Source organism: Cervus elaphus, chromosome 13 (genome assembly GCF_910594005.1).
Source record: "Cervus elaphus chromosome 13, mCerEla1.1, whole genome shotgun sequence".
Classification (NCBI taxonomy): Eukaryota; Metazoa; Chordata; class Mammalia; order Artiodactyla; family Cervidae; genus Cervus; species Cervus elaphus.
In genome coordinates, this window is record NC_057827.1 from 46,444,712 (window position 1) to 46,462,597 (window position 17,886).

Here is a 17,886-nt window from a genome sequence, read left to right on the forward strand (position 1 = left end):
CCACTGAGTGACATATATAAGGAAAATTACATATAACATCCATGTGAAAGTTCTGGCAAAATTGACCTCCTGAATTATTACCCATTTGCAAAATGAGTCCCTGCTCCATTATTGACCAAATAGCATGTTTAATTTGGCTTGCAAGATTTTCAAAAAATGCCAATTAGTTAACATAAGCTTAAAACGTAACATAAACTTGGAAAGACTATGTAAAAATTCAGATTCTTGTTTTCTAGAAGTAGCAGTAGCTGAAATCTGGCAGCACATGCAAGCCTTCCCCCAAAGCAGCACACACAAGGCTAAAACTGCATATGCTTTCCTTTGCCTGGGCTGTCATCCTCCAGTTCTCCACAGTCAACATCAGGCCTCTTTACTCATTGACATTCCCTGCCTTAACCCTGCAAACCCTTGAGTTAGCAGGCTTGCTCCAGAGCTCCATCACATTCACTTATAGGACCCCCCCAAAAAAAAAAAAAAAATATATATATATATATATATATATATATATAAGCTCAGCCCACCTTCTGGAGTAGTATTTGATTATGAGAACACAAAAAGAGTGAAGCCCTGAACTTGAACCACTGCACTCTACAAGTGGTAGATAAAACATTTCAAGTGACAGTTCTTTGGGTACAACTGACTTAAATGGTGTTAGATAGATTACTTTTATTATATGGGGGTAAAAGGAGGGCTATGAATCATTGTTGTATCCTGAGATGTTGACCTAGATTCAGATTTTACTTGTACTTGGTCAGACTTTAAGGCATCTCTTACTTTTGTGTACCTAGTTATCAATAAGCCACATTGAGCATTTGAATAATTGAATGGAGGTCAGCTAACATTTTGGGAAACAAAATGACATAGCTTTTCCTTATAAATTAGTGATGTTTCCACTGAAGATTATCACCAGAGATACCAGGACAAAGATTTGTCACCTGTGACTGCTTTGACTCTGAAAATGGTAGTGTTAATTGGTCTAGTTCTGAGAAATACATTAGCTAGCTAATGTTGAATATTTTATTAATAGAGTGAACATAAAACCTGTTGGGCTATTAGCCTAGCAAGTATTTGACCAAACATCATGGAGTTATTTAAATTACATAGATACTCAGTAAAACACTTGCAGTGTCTGCAGTGAAAACAGTTTTCCACTATGAACAATATCAGATATGGTCTAAGGTAATATGGAATGTTATTGCTCATATTAAGAGGTTGAAGCCATACTACTGGATTCATTTTAACCTGTTCCTCTGGTCTTGCTCCTCTTGATATTTTATAGTGGGGAAACCAGGATGCTAGATTCAAAGATTTTAAATGCTTTCAAAGCCCAATAAAATGGATACTTACATATGATATTAATAATACCTTGATACTGTAAATATTGCCCAATTATTTATCATCACAGTCTGATTTTGAATTTTATTTTTCATCAGACACACAACAGAGCAATTCAGAGTAGGTGGATTTCTCCTGTCAGATGCTCACATATAACTTCAGTTGTGCCAGATTCTGCCCTCAGCAATGCAAGCAAACTTCAAACAGAAATGTACATAAATAGTTAAAGGAAAATGCTGGATCCCACCTGTTGCCTCTTCTGTGAAGTAATATGTCTATAATGTTTATAAATTTTAATAACCCATACGGGGCTTTATCTTTCAACATTAAATTTATATTATTTTAAAGTTTGACTTTTCTGGGTGATATATTTTATTCTCTAATATCTTAGAGAATCTATCTGTCTATGAATGTATTCTTCTTAATAAAGAATTAAAGTATTCTTTTATCAGCCAATTACCAGTGCATTTATAAAGTTCCATTGAAATCATCATTTTCAATGAGAGGTTTTCTTTATCTGACTGAAGGTTATGATTCTTATTGAGGGCTGGAAGCACATCAGCATTTCATTTGTTAATTCTGTGAACTGTGTTTTTGTTTAGCCTTTGTTCCTCGAGATGGTAATAGAAATAATATTTTAAAATGTGTCCTTTTGAGGATTTAGTCTTCCCCGGTGGCTCAGATGGTAAAGAATCTGCCTGCAATGAGGGAGACCCGGTTCAATTCCTGGTTTGGGAAGATCCCCTGGAGAAGGGAATGGCAACCCACTCTAGTATTCTTGCCTGGAGAATCCCATGGACAGAGGAGTCTGGCAGGACTGCAGTCTATGGGGTCATAAAGAGTTGGACACGAATGAGCAGCTACACTTTTGAGGGTTTAAGATCCCATAGTGATAATAGTTGAATAAACAAAGCCATTAGCTTAAAAATAGATCTATAAATGGGCTTCCCAGGTGGCTCAGTGGTAGAGAATCTGCCTGCCAATTCAGGAGATATAGGAGATGTGGTTCTATCCCTGGATAAGGAAGATCCTCTGGAGGAGGAAATGACAACCCACTCCAGTATTCTTGCCTGGAGAATCCCATGGATAGAGGAGCCTGGTAGAACACAGTCTGTAGGGTCACAAAGAATCGGACACAACTGAGCATACACTCACACACGCATTATAATCACAGTGTTTTAAATTGCTCATAGCTGATAATAGCCAGCATCACCTGTAAATCTTATGTCTCAAAAACAATGACTGTATCTCAGTGCATGGGTAATTGGAGTGAAAAACTTAGCAAGTAAATTATTTTTACTCATTGCACATGAGTTTATGGCATATAAGCCCAGAGGTAGAATTTATGGTTTTAGTGGTCTTTCTCTGGAACTCCTCTTACTGTGGCCCTGGAATTTTGAAGAAAATTTTGGTAGACTTTTGCTGGTTGCGGGGAGGGGGGACGCGGATGAAGTAAAAAGAAAAGCAGTGTTCGTCTGATTGACAGAATCACACGTTCTAAACAGCACTTTTTCACTTCTTTGATTCCAGTTTACAAGCATTGAGAAAGGAGAAGTCCCGGGATGCTGCCCGTTCCCGCCGGGGAAAAGAAAACTTTGAGTTCTATGAATTGGCCAAGTTGTTGCCTCTTCCTGCAGCCATCACTAGCCAGCTTGACAAGGCTTCCATCATTCGACTTACAATCAGCTACCTGAAAATGAGGGACTTTGCTAACCAGGGGGACCCTCCATGGAACTTGCGAATGGAAGGCCCTCCACCTAACACGTCAGTAAAAGGTAAGGTTTCAGCCCCTGTTGATCCTGGAATGCAGTCTGTTGGTGTCTCTGAGATGAAACGTTTACCATCATCCTCTCTTCTTTTCCTGCATATCAAATCCTTTAAAGGGATACAAATGTGGAAATCTGAACTCTGCATGAGAAAGACACCATGTGAAGGTGAAATAAACCTCTTCTATTTCTATTTTATTTTCAAAAAGTCTGTTAGCTTGAATATTCTATCACTTTAAATAAGGTTTCAGGGAAATGAGATTGAAATGACTTACATTAAAATGTTTCTTGGGTTTAACTTATGTTATGATAATACATGCAAATTATTATTAAGTAGGGGGTGGGTAAGAGAATATTTGGTAAAGGTTAGGACTAACATTTTCTGATTTTTAGTTACCAAAGAGAGGCAGGGAGCAGAGTACAGTTGTAGCAGGCATTTTGAATAATGATTTTATTGACTAACAAAGTGATCAATCTATGTATTGTTTCAACTCTTTAGACATAGTTCCTACAATTTATAAATATAAACATGTATTTATGCTCCTAATCCTGGATGTACTTACCCTTAAAATTTATTAAAACTTTAGGTTTTTTTTACCCTGATACTTAAGAGGGTTATTTTCTTGCATGCTCTTGAAACATCTAATAATTAATGAGATTTTAAGCATATGAATATGCATGCATGTGTTTATTGATGTACATGTGATGTTGGCCACTGATTTTCTTTCTTTAACAATATCACTCAAGGCATGGAATGGGATCTGTTGGTTTTTCTGCTTTAGTTTTGTATCTAGGCCCTTGATGAGCATGGAATAACTGGACACGGGATGGAATTGCAGGCAGCCTCCTCTGGGGGAGGAATTAGATTCTTAGCTATGTGATTACACCTTGATGACCACCTGTGAAGTCCCTGCGTTCTTGCTGTTGTAGGGAAGGATACTGGAGGAAGCTATAACGTCTCATAGGATTCAAATAAAATGAAAGTGCAACAGCGGTGACTTGACAATTCTGTGCTAAGAGGTGTAATAATATGTATGTAGATACCTGTGAGAATCTGTTTACATCTTTGCTATTGTTACTTAGGGATTGTGTTTCTTATGCTTATTAGACAAGGAAAATTTGAATGCAAATTGTAACAAGTCATTTTTCTGTGGGGCAGAGGTTGGCATACATTTTCTGTAAAGGCCCTATATAGTAAATATTTTAGTTTTGGGGGAGTACTCAACTCTGCCGTTGTAGAATGAAATCAATCATAGATAACACATAAACAACAAAGAATGGCTGTGTTCTAATAAAACCATACGTGCAAAGCAGGCAGCTGCCACCAAATTTGGCCCACAAGCCATAGTTCACAGACTCCTGCTCTAAGTATAAGAATGACATTTGAAGGTTGAGAAGAACATACAACAGAGATAGCTCTCAAGGGCAGGGTGTCAATATGAGGAAGCACATGACAAATAGACCAAGGCACGTTCATGCTTTCCTTACATAGCCCTTCTACCCTTAAGAATGTTGATGTCAACTTGGTAATATACCAGTCCATGTTCCAGATACTAAAACAGGGCAATTTTCCAAAGCCAAGGATGTGAGTATGATCCTAGTAAATACTTAAGAGTCTATTTAGTAGGTTGTCTTTGTGTTTATTCCAAATCATGTAAGAGGCATGGATACATGTAGCAGGTTAGAAATCACAAAAAAATAGAAAATATATTCTTAATCTTTTTATTCAATTCAAAATACATTGACTGAGGAACTTATATTAACTTGTTTAACATAATTACCTTTTACTTCCATCTTTTCTTTAAGAGAGTTGGTAGCTTATAGGCTTCCTTGGTAGTGGTTACTGCCAAAGTAGAAAAATCTAGTGGTTCCATGGTCTGTCTACTCTTCTTGTTCTTGTTTAGTCGCTCAATCATGTCTGACTCTTTTGTGACCCCCCTGGACCATAGTCCACCAGGCTCCTCTATCCATGGGATTTCCCAGGCAAGAATACTGGATTGGGTTGCCACTTCCTTCTCCAGGGATCTTCCTGACCCAGAGATCGAACCCATGTCTCCTGAACTGGTGGCTGGTCTCTTTACCACTGAGCCACCAGGGAAGCCCTGTTCATTCTTCTACAATGTGATGATTCTGCTTGCTTTTGGAATCATGGCCTTTTAGAGATGCACACTTATAGATAATACAGAACTAAGCCCTCATTTAACAGGTGAGGGAAATGATGTAGAAAGGGCTTACACTTAAGTATGAGAAGATCTAAAACTAGAATCCCATTGTTTTGCTTTTCTGTCTAGGGCTCTTCCTATCAGATATTATTTCTAGCAATAATATTTGATTTCTATCACCATCATCAAACATTCCAGGTGCAAATACTCTTAGCTTTGGACTATGGCTAATAATTCATTTTTATTTTGTGACCTTCAGTCAACTCAGCTCTGTAAATACTAATGATGAAGATGGATAAAAATAAGATAAAATACTATCTCTGCTCATAGGATAAGTTCAGTCTATAGAGGAACATGGTGATGTCAGTGAGAAAAGTGGGAAGATTGGAATTTATGTACCAGACTTTATTATTTAAAAAATTTTATCCAGATTATCACAGATCATCCAGTTGGCACATGTTTACTCCCTCTATTAGAAATCTGATGATAGTCTAGAACTGAAGTCTATACTGTACTGAAGTATGGGACTTGATACTATTTACTCTGGCTCTCAAAGTTTGCTAGGAATGCAATGGGTGCTTTCTGTAAGCTGGTTCTGCTGTACAATATATGTATATTTTATTGCTTTCCTCTAGTTCTTTAATGCAAACCTGCTATTCATTCTGATCAAACATTCATGAAACAACAACATCAAAAGAAATTCATTTTAATTTGCTAAGGTCTTCTATGTTGTGCCCTTGAAGAAGTTCATATGGATAAACAAGCTTATATAAATAGCCTCCAGCATCATGTGAAGTGCAGTTCATAATCCAACAATAAAACAGTAGACAGTATACTTCGTGCTTCTCCGAGCAGTCTCTTGAATAAACCTAAAGGCATTTGGAAATTTATATGAAAAGTGCTTACACGATGTAGGCAGCATCTTTTTAATGTGATGAGTTGTTCATGTTAATAATTAAATTTCAAAGCTTAAATTTAAATTTGTCCCAAACAACTATATAGAAATTTAATTATTTTAATTTACTGCTTCAGAAAGCTTCTTTATTCTGCCTTGTGTTCATCATATCTTTTCTTAAAAGTCTATAAAGGTTGATGAGTTTGTTTTGTGATGCCCATTGTGTACAGATTATTGCAAGTTATGCTTGCAGAAAGCACACTCAGGTGGTAGTGTGTAATATGTCCTGAGTCAATTACTCCATGGAAATGATATGTTAAGCAATTGGAAGTTAACAGATAGTTTTTTTCCATTATTTTAGAAATATCTCTATTGTTATAATACAGATCAAATCTACAATGAACATTATGCATTATTCAAGAAATGACCAGGCATTCTCAGCAGTGTTTCAGCTAAATAACTGATGATGGTAACCTTTAAAGAAATCTCATTGTGGTGACTGTTGGTAAATCACTTCTCCATTCATAGTAATCTCTGTTTAGAGGCTATCTGGAAGCCATTATATCTTTTATTAATCTTAAAAGCAATGGCTGCTGATTTGACATTTGCTAAAAGTAGATAAATTTTCTGTCTTTCTAATACCACAGACTTCAGTCAATTTTTGGAGTATATCTGTGTCTGCTGCAACTCTATTAATCCAGGAATATTTACCACTATAAGCCTAAGTTTTATTTCACTTTAAACATTGCAGCTTTTAAACAACAATTTTCCTTTATGTGTGACAGGCCGCAATCTTACAGTATGTAAAATACAAGACATATTTAGCTTTTGGAAGGGAACAATTGAAAACTATGGAAGACAACTTGTGATTAAAATTGACTGAACACATTAAGGAAGAACTTGAATATTTTCATGGAATTTCCTTACACTATTTCAGGTATCTATGTGGTTTAATGTAGGTGTTTCTGAGAGGAGAAACTTTCAAGTCTTTATTTAAGCAACATAGAATCTACTCTTAGCCAAAGACCATACTGTTACTTAAGCAATGATGTCTAATGGATTCATTTACGTTATTCATGTAGGGTAAATGAGTATAGGACATCCTTCAGAATAACACTGAATTACTATGATAATGATTGTCTCTGAGATATAAATAGTATTTTATAAAATGGTTCTAGTTCCATAGAAGGTGGAGATTCCAAGACAGGCTGAATGATAGACCTTCTTGGTTTAAGCAGCTCAAAGGTCTTGATTTCCCTTCTGGCATTTTACTGTGTGCTGACATTATGTTACCTCTCCCAAGTGACATTCATGTTTAGGGGCAAGTGTCATATTCCTTGTTATTAAAAAGTCATGTAAAATGAAAATACTTAGAAGCAGTACATGGCATGTATATCAACCTGTGGTAGTCTTTATTTTCAAACAGCTACATGCCTAATGGTGACTCCTTAGGTTCTGAAAAAGAGCTTCCTATTGCTCTTCCCTGGTAGCTCAGCTGGTAAAGAATCTACGTGCAATGCAGAAGATGTCAGTTTGATTCCCTGGTCAGGAAGATGCCCTGGAGAAGGGATAGTCCACCCACTCCAGTATTCTTGAGTTTCCCTAGTGACTCGGGTGGTATAGAATCCACCTGCTCTGTGGGAGACCTGGGTTCGAACTCTGGGTTGGGAATATTCCCTGGAGGAGGTCACAGCAACCCACTCTGTATTCTTGCCTGGAGAATCCCCATGGACAGAGTAGCCTGGTGGACTACAGTCCATGGGGTCACAAAAAGTCGGACTCGACTGATCGACTAAGCACAGCATAGGCCTAGGAGAATGGGAGAGAAGATGGAAGCTTGTTTGGTTCCTATTCTTAACTCCATTATTTTTGTAGACTGAGAGCCTGACTCTCTAGTCTAGACTCCAGTTTTATTTGCCTCATCCCAAGGTCAGTGGTGGCACCACATGGAAACAGAGCCTTCCAAAATCCAAGCTGACAATGCTCTTTGCTGTTTATTTTGGTAACAGGTGACAAGTTTTACTAGTATATGGAAATATGCTATGATATAACTGCCTTTCTGGGTTTCCCTGGTAGCTCAGCTGCTCAGCTGCTAAAGAATCCTTCTGCAATGCAGCAGACCCAGGTTTGATTCCTGAGTCTAGAAGATCCCCTGGAGAAGGGATCGACTACCCACTCCAGTATTCTTGGGCTTCCCTAATGGCTCAGACAGTAAAGAATCCACCTGCAATGCAGGAGACCTGGGTTCAAATACCTGGGTTGCGAAGATCCCTGGGTTGGAAAGATCACCTGGAGGAGGGCATGGCAACCCATTCCAGCAATCTTTTCTGGAGAATCCCATGGACAGAGGAAACCTGGCGAGTCATAGGGTGTCAAAGAGTCGGACACAACTGAGCCACTAATCACAACTGCCTTTCCTTAGATATGCTTCCAGGAAGGATCTTTAATTATATGCTATAATCCCTTTATATCTTTCTGACAAAGTTATTACTTCTGAAAGTTCATTTTTTTGTGTTAAAATTATCTTTATCCTTTTAATATTTTTCACACATACAAGCTTTATTATAAAATTGTAAGCTCAGTTTATGAAACTTAAAAAGTAAAAAGATAGAAAAAATTCACCTATAATGTTACCACCCAGACAAATACCATTGATAGTATTTTGATGGATTTCCCTTTCTTCTGTACATTTTAAATATTAAACAAAGGTTAGTTTTTAATCTTACTTTTGCACACACAATATCTTATATCCCACCCTTTTCACTTAATATTCATGAGCATTTTCTCATTGTGCACATGTTTTTTAACATAATTTTTCATGGTTGTATAAATAAATCACTATATGAACCACTTTAAATCTTTTTGAAACACAGTAGTAAGTGAATGAATGAATGAAAAGTGAAAAAATGAATGAGATTTCCCTATTATATAATTCATTTCACTGTTTTTCTTTTGTTGTTTACAATTTGGCAAACAGTGCTACAATGAACATCTTTGTGCATACTGCATTTAGTGGGTTCTTTTTTTTTAAATTAATTTATTTTAATTGGAGGCTAATTACTTTACAATATTGTAGTGGTTTTTGCCATCCATTGACATGAATCAGCCATGGGTGTACATGTACCCCCCATCCTGAACCCCTCTCCCACCTCCTTCCCCATCCCACCCTCAGGGTCATCCCAGTGAACTGGCCCTGAGCACCCTGTCTCATGCATTGAACCTGGGCTGGTGATCTATTTCACATGTGGTAATATACATGTTTCAATGCTATTCTCTCAAATCATCCCACCCTCACCTTCTCCCACAGAGTTCAAAAGTCTGTTCTTTACATCTGCATCTCTTTTTCTATCTCGCATATAGAGTCATCGTTATCATCTTTCTAAATTCCATATATATGCATTAATATGCTGTATTGGTGTTTTTCTTTCTGACTTACTTCGCTCTGTATAATAGGCTCCAGTTTCATCCACCTCATTAGAACTGATTAAAATGCATTCTTTTTAATAGCTGAGTAATATTCCATTGTGTATATGTACCACAGCTTTCTTATCCATTCATCTACCGATGGACACCTAGGTTGCTTCCATGTCCCAGCTATTGTAAACAGTGCTGTGATGAACACTGGGGTACATGTGTCTCTTTCAATTCTGGTTTCCTTGGTGTGTATGCCCAGCAGTTGGATTGCTGGGTCCTATGGCAGTTCTATTTCCAGTTTTTAAAGGAATCTCCACACTGTTCTCCATAGTGGCTGTACTAGTTTGCATTCCTACCAACAGTGTAAGAGGGTTCCCTTTTCTCTGTACCCTCTCCAGCATTTATTGTTTGTAGACTTTTTAATAGCAACCATTTCTCTGATAATGCGTGATGTTGGGCATCTTTTCATGTGTTGGTTAGCCATCTGTATGTCTTCTTTGAAGACATGTCTGTTTAGTTCTTTGGCCTATTTTTTGATTGGGTCATTTATTTTTCTGGAATTGAGCTGCAGGAGTTGCTTGTATATTTTTGAGATTAATTCTTTGTCTCTGCATCTATTGAGATAATCAACGGTTTTTATTTTTCAATTTGTTAATGTGGTGTATCACATTGATTGACTTGCAAATACTGAACAATCCTTGCATCCCTGGGATAAAGCCCACTTGGTCATGATGTATGATCTTTTTAATATGTTGTTGGATTCTGTTTGCTAGAATTTTGTTAAGGATTTTTGCATCTGTGGTTCATCAGTTTTATTGGCCTGTAGTTTTCTTTTTTTGTGGCATCTTTGTCTGGTTTTGGTATTAGGGTGATGGTGGCCTCATATAATGAGTTTGGCAGTTTACCTTCATCTGCAATTTTCTGGAAGAGTTTGAGTAGGATGGGTGTTAGCTCTTCTCTAAATTTTTGGTAGAATTCACCTCTGAAGCCATCTGGTCCTGGACTTTTGTTTGTTGGAAGATTTTTTTTTTTTTTATTACAGTTCGATTTCTGTGCTTGTGATGGGTCTGTTAAGATTTTCTGTTTCATCCTGGTTCAGTTTTGGAAGCTTATACTTTTCTAAGAATTCCTCCATTTCTTCCAAGTTGTCCATTTTATTGGCATATAGTTGCTGATAGTCATCTCTTATATTCTTTGTATTTCTGTGTTATCTGTTGTGATTTCTCCATTTTCATTTCTAATTTTGTTGAGTTGATTCTTCTCCCTTTTTTTCTTGATGAGTCTGGCTAATGGTTTGTCTATTTTATTTATCTTCTCAAAGAACCCGCTTTTAGTTTGTTGATTTTTGCTATAGTCTCCTTTGTTTCTTTTTCATTTATTTCTGCCCTAATTTAAATACTAGCCTTTTGTTTTCTTTAGTTTTGCATCATGATGGGATGAGCATTGTTAATATCAGCACACACCAATAGGATCTCCATGTCTGATACAGGACAGGAAGGGCTTTCTAATAAATGTGGGCTTAATACTGGTAGAGTAAGTCTCTGAGACTTTAATTCTGTAAAGTTTCACATGCTATCAGGAAAAGCTTTACTGTCTATGAATGAGGAGACTGCATTGTGTGTTTGGCATGAAGAATATAAAAAGCACTGCTGGGTTCTTGCCACATGCTGCTGTTGCAGTGTTTGTTCATCATTCTTTTCAGTGCATTTGGCACTATTGAGTATCTTGAATTGGCCTCAACTCCAAACACCAACTCAAAGAAAGCACATTTATGGGTGTGTGACTGTGAACATGTGAAAATTCAGGTGTGCTAGTTAGCTATGGGTTTACCCGGTGGCTCAGTGATAAAGAATCTGCCTGTCAATGCAGGAGACACTAGTTCGATTCCTGGGTTAGCAAGATCCCCTAGAGAAGGAAATGGCAACCCACTCCAGTATTCTTGCCTGGGAAATCCCATGGACAGATGAGCCTGGAGGACTATAGTCCATGGGGTCACCAAAGAGTTGAACATGACTTAGCAACTAAAGAACCACAACAACACAAAGTTGGCTATACTGGCAGGGCAACAAGCAATCACAGCATCTCAGTAGTATGAAATAAAGCTTTTACTCTTCTCATGGCTTCACATAGTCTGGGGGTTGGCAGACCTAGGCTGGGCTCAGCTGTGTGGGTTCTACTTTTTGCCATAGCTCTGGCTGAACTTTATTTCCTGCTTAGGGTTCAGTTCAGGTCTGCCTCCTGCCAAGCAGCAGCAGATACTTGTAGGAGAAGCTCTTTTCATGGTGCTGGCAAAAGTATAAGAGGGGTGAACAAAAACAATATCTCTTGTGGGGATTTTTGTGGAGACTTCTGGGAATGTGGACAAAAGAGTGCCTGTGTACTTTCTTGTATCCTACATCAGGATTCATCAGTCTGTTCCTCTCTGAATAGTCATCTCCTTTTTCTCTAGCGTCACTGACTGCCCCATACCAAACATTTATGCCTTTGTACATGTCATCATCTGACTGAATTGTCCTTTCCTTCTTTTGGTTTTGCTGAACTCTCATTCATCTTCCAAAAGCCAGCTTAGATTTACTTGCTTAATAAATATTCTCTCCTTCCCAGAATGTTGGTCATTTCTTTTATAGGTTACCAAAATACCTTCTGTTGCTTTAACATGAATTCATAATTCATTATATACTTCTCTCCCTATATTTACACTACGAACTATTTAAGAGAACAGTTTGGGTCATCTTATGTATGTTTATGTCCCCATGTGCAGTACCCAGGAAAGTAAGTATTCAGCCATGTTTTCCAATTAAATTGTATAGAATTGGATTGTGCTTTGGCATTGCTATTGACAGAGCTAAACAGTGCTGATGGGAGCTATGGGTTGGGCCTATGTCCTAGGCTAGGAAGAAGAAAAAAAGGGAGAGTAAAAACACAAGGCAGGGCAGAAGAAAAATGTATAGAAAATGATGGAGATAGTGTGAAACTAAGGGGAAATTAAACAATGTGTGGGGTAGGAAGAACTAGGAGGAGTGGTATCCCACCTCTGCCCCATACTGTCTCCAACTCTGGGATCAGTCATACTGTGAAATGGCCTTCCCCTGCCAACATGTTTCTCTCATGTAATGTGCAGGCTGAGGAACGTTAAAACAAAAAATGGTGTAAAGAAACCCTAAGTGTCTTGAGTATATGGATTCAAGTCTATTTAACACATCTGAGTACCTTCTCTTAGTAAGTCCTCTGAGTCGTCTGCTGAATATTGTGGGGGCATATAAAGAAAGTATGAGGCACGGACCTGACCTTGAAGGTATTTACCATTTCTTGAGAAATAAATTTTGGAAAAAAAGGGGAAGAAGGAAGATGAGAGCTTTTGACACAATTAAATATACCATGTGACCTGGATTAATAAAACCCTATCTAGACCTCAGTTTTCTCATTTGAATTTTCTTTTTGTCAGTGATTCTGATCTGGATGATGACTTATCCTCTAACCCGAGACCCAAAATTCCTTTAGCAATTTAGCAATTATTGTCTCAAATTAACTTTTTCTGGGACTATGGGATTTCTTGAAGCTATTTATTAATAACTTCAAAAGCCACAGGCTCTACCTCTTCACATTCTACTAGTATTTCTACTTTCCTTCTTTTACCTAATTTCCCTTTCTGTGAATGTATGTCTTGCCCTGTGCTATAGGTTAAAATATATATGATATAGTTTCTTCTCTTAGAAATATTTATCTGGTGATTATCAGGATTTGCATATGTGCAATCATTATAAATAAGAGAGAATAATAAGCACACAATCAAGTTTTAAATTAGTCAAATGCCAAACATATGATGTAGGCAAAATATTAATCTAGAACTTTGTATACTTTTGATTTATTTTTACACTTGACAGAATTTTAGGGAGCGTACTGAAGTTTTGTATCACATTCGATTTAATTTAAGAAGTCTCCCATTACTTGATAATGTAATATTTTAGTCATGGGATCCTGTGGCATTGCCTAACGTGGCACTGTACTCACTTATTTAGGACTTTCAAGTTTATGTGCTCTGTTCTTTAGGGCTGAAATTCTCTAATGGCTTTTGTTAGCCCTATCACCTTTTGCAAAGCACAATATATAGTTTCAGCACTCTGCAGATAACAATATTTTATGGGCATAGCAAAGAAAGGAGTCACCTCTGACTGCTTTATATGATTGAAATTGTACTGTGGCTTTAATTTTCAGAAACAGCTTTCTAGATACTGTGCATAAGTCTTAGCTGTACCTTAATAAACATGTGATGACCTCCACCTGTAAAACTAATGTGGCTTTGAATACTGATTGACCACAGCTTTTCACATCCTTTCTGGGTCCATAATATGTCAGTGAATGTCAGAGCCTGGACAGGAGAAGAGGGCCAGTAGAATCTTGGGTTTAAGGATTATATAGATCATGTGTTTTGGTCTCTTCATTACTGTGTTGAACATACTGATATAGAAAGAAATTTAATGATACAAAGTCAGTAACAAGCACAGGAATGGAATTTGAACCTCTGGAATCCCAATTTGGCACGCTTTCCTCCATTTCTAAGTCTAGCATATGTCCCAGCTGTCCACTGGCATTTCTTTTTCCTCTTTCCATTATACATGAACATTTGTGCACATATATGGCTCATGTGTAGAAATCTACCCTTTTTAGGTCAAACGTTACCACTGTGTCCAAATTCAGAAAATGTTTTTAAGCTATTCAAAGGTGAAATATTTAAAATTCAATGAAAAGAATTCTTTTAAAAAGGTACTAAAAGCTAAAATTAGAGGAAGTTTTGTGAAAAGTATATGGGGACTCTCTGTATCAACTTTGCAACTATTTTGTACATCTAAAATCATTCCAAAATCAAAAGATTATTAAAAAAAAAAAAAAAGCACTATTATACTCTCATAACAGAAACTTAAGCAAAACCAATCTCACCCCATATGGAAACTTGTGTCCCAGTTTCCTACTTTTTCAGTTGGTCACTGTTGAATCCATACAGATTAACCTTCTCTAGGGCTTCATAGTTGGTTGCAGTATTTAAGGAATTTGATTAGCCAGCAATTTCAATAACATCGGGATATGGAAGAAATAGTGGCTTCCCTGGTGGCTCAAACGGTAAAGCATCTTCCTGCAATATTGGAGACCAGGGCTCAATTCCTGGATCTGGAAGATACCCTGGAGAAGAAATGGCAATCCACTCCAGTACTCTTGCCTGGAAAATTCCATGGACTAGTAAGCTACAGTCCATGGGGTCACAAAGAGTTGGACATGACTGAACGACTTCACTTTCACTTTACTTTCATGGGAAAAAAGAAAATTGATTAACTTTTTACATATGGTTTTCTTAAAAGCTTTGTAAATAACTTACTTCCATCAGTAAGGAGTCTGATTATTCTCCCTCCTTTTTTCACCGTGACTAGTGTAGCATTGTCTATTATTCTTAACTTGGTCAAATGTTGCCTAAATGGAAAGTTGGAAAGCCAAGACAGAAACTAGTTATAGAGTTCTAGGACAGAGTTGACAGACTTTTTCTGTCAAGGACCAGATAGTAAATCATTTAGTTTTTGTGGTCCACAGAGTATTTGCTGCTGTGACACAACTATTACATCACAAAAGCAGCTACGGACAATTAGTAACTGAATGAGTGTGACTATATTTGAGTGAACTTTTATTAGATCCCAGATTTGTGGACACTTGGATCTAATTATAACATATAATAAGATATTTTTATGGTTTTCTTAACTGTTAAAATTTTTTTAAATTCTTTATGGATTTTTATGGATTATACAGAAATAGATGGCAGGCTGGATTTGACCTGCAGACTGTAGTATGCCAACTCCTGTAAAGAGCATTTGAACTGGAAGAGTCTTAGTTACCTTTTTAGAACCCATCATAGTAGAAAGCATACTGCTAGTTATAAAAGGCTGGGTCTTGTGTTTGGTACATAGGTATAGTGATAACAATAAATGGCAAATAAAATGAAGTTTTTTTAAAAAATATATTCAGAGCTAATGTATGTTTACCTAATGAACTTACTATAGTGGCCAACATAACAGAATTGTGTGCCAGCCAGGGGTACCATGTTGCATAGTTTTCTAGGTTTCCTTGGGTGTATGCTATCTTCTGCATAGCATACATTGCAGAAAAATTAAGAGTAAGTCATTTTAAGTCATTGGCATGGTCTGGCTTACTGTTTTTCTCTGCTTCCTCAATTTAATGTTGCATATAATCCAAATTAGGGCTCTTCAGATAGTTGTCTCTAGATGCAGGATCTTATTAAAGAGAAACATGATTAAAGCTTTGTCCACCTCAGACTATTGTTTGATCATTTTGACTTAACTAATAAAACAACTGGTCAGTTCAGTTAAATAATTGTTTTTATTTTCCTACATAATTTATTATTTGCCTGACCATGGCAGAGGAGGGGCTTAAGGCATGATATGGCTATAACCATCATGAAAAACTTAGTAGAAATAAGAAATTTGAGATGTGTATATCAATAATCCAGTATTATTATCAGCACTAGAATGAATAAGATTGCTAAAGCTGAGCTAGTCATTTGCAGGTAGAGTTGAACACATCTACAAAACCATGGGTACCTGAAGTGAAGACATATGGCTAAACTGTCTAGTATAATTTAATTTTCACAACTTATCGACCTAAACATTTTACTAAAAGAACCAAACGCTGTCACTTGAAAATAGCTGCTGTGGTCTCCGCCATTGTCTGTTGAGATCAGTTGATCACTAGGTGTTGAAAGAGGGCTCAGACGGTGAATGCTACTGTGTGCAGAAGTTGGAAGAAACTGAAACTCATGATTTCATAGTCAGAACTTGAAAAAGCACTGCAGAGACTTAAAAAAGTATTCAGTACTGTTTTGTAATTAAATCACATTCCTCATATATAATTTTACACTTTGGGAAATATGGCTGTGTTGAATATCAGCACTGATGATGAAAACAGACTGTGTACACAGTTTGGGTTTTATATAAATACTTTAAAATACTGGCTTTCTTCTATTAAAATAGATGAATACTATCCAGGTTTTAACAAGAATTTTAGCATAAAAGCAAAATTACTGTCATTTTCCATTTTGAAAAGAGATGCGAATATCTCATGAAAAAAATTGTAAAGCACAGTATATGCTAGAGAGTTATGAAAGGAAAATGGAGATGCCAGTGCAGGTAAGTCTCACTTTGGGCATACTCAGGAACTTTTGTAAAGATGTACAGTGATATTTTCTTACCTGACACCTGACCTAATGTGTTTTTCATTGTATGTACAATGAATACTGAGCTCCTAAAGTAGCAGAAAACTCTAACAAGTTGCTCAGCCTTTGCTATTCTATTGCACTCATCTCACACGCTAGTAAAGTAATGCTCAAAATTCTCCAAGCCAGGCTTCAGCAATACATGAACCGTGAACTTCCAGATGTTCAAGCTGAGTTTAGAAAAGGCAGAGGAACCAGAGATCAAATTGCCAACATCCTCTGGATCATTGAAAAAGCAAGAGAGTTCCAGCAAAACATCTATTTCTGCTTTATTGACTATGTCAAAGCCTTCAACTGTGTGGATCACAATAAACTGTGGAAAATTCTGAAAGAGATGGGCATACCAGACCATCTGACCTGCCTCTTGAGAAACCTGTATGCAGGTCAGGAAGCAACAGTTAGAACTGGACATGGAACAACAGACTGGGTCCAAATAGGAAAAGGAGTATGTCAAGGCTGTATATTGTCACCCTGCTTATTTAACTTAGATGCAGAGTACATCATGAGAAACAATGGGCTGGAGGAAGCACAAGCTGGAATCAAGATTGCTGGGGAAATATCAATAACCTCAGATATGCAGATACTACCACCCTTATGGCAGAAAGTAAAGAGGAACTAAAAAGCCTCTTGATGAAAGTGAAAGAGGAGAGTGAAAAAGTTGGTTTAAAACTCAACATTCAGTAAACTAAGATCATGGCATCTGGTCCCATCACTTCATGGCAAATAGATGGGGAGACAGTGGAAACAGTGTCAGACTTTATTTTTTTGGGCTTCAAAATCACTGCAGATGGTGATTGCAGCCATGAAATTAAAAGACACTTACTCCTTGGAAGGAAAGTTATGACCAACGTAGATAGCATATTAAAAAGCAGAGACATTACTTTGTCAACAAAGGTCCATCTGGTCAAGTCTATGGTTTTTCCAGCAGATGTGAGAGTTGGACTATGAAGAAAGCTGAACACCAAAGAATTGTTGCTTTTGAACTGTGGTGTTGGAGAAGACTCTTGAGAGTCCCTTGGACTGCAAGGAGAGCCAACCAGT

At 37.2% G+C, this 17,886-nt stretch overlaps 1 protein-coding gene across 17 annotated transcripts in view; it reads left to right on the plus strand.

Moving 5' to 3' along the window:
- Positions 1 to 17,886, plus strand: part of NPAS3 (neuronal PAS domain protein 3) — a 930,536-nt gene that overhangs the window by 285,627 nt on the left and 627,023 nt on the right. For 10 of the 17 annotated variants that reach the window (XM_043921657.1, XM_043921658.1, XM_043921659.1 and 7 more), the window contains 2 exons: positions 2,866 to 3,110; positions 3,219 to 3,269. In XM_043921657.1, the coding sequence (XP_043777592.1) occupies positions 2,866 to 3,110; positions 3,219 to 3,269 (296 nt within the window). The remainder of the gene's footprint in view (positions 1 to 2,865; positions 3,111 to 3,218; positions 3,270 to 17,886) is intronic. The other 7 variants (XM_043921662.1, XM_043921664.1, XM_043921663.1 and 4 more) reach the window with 1 other exon arrangement.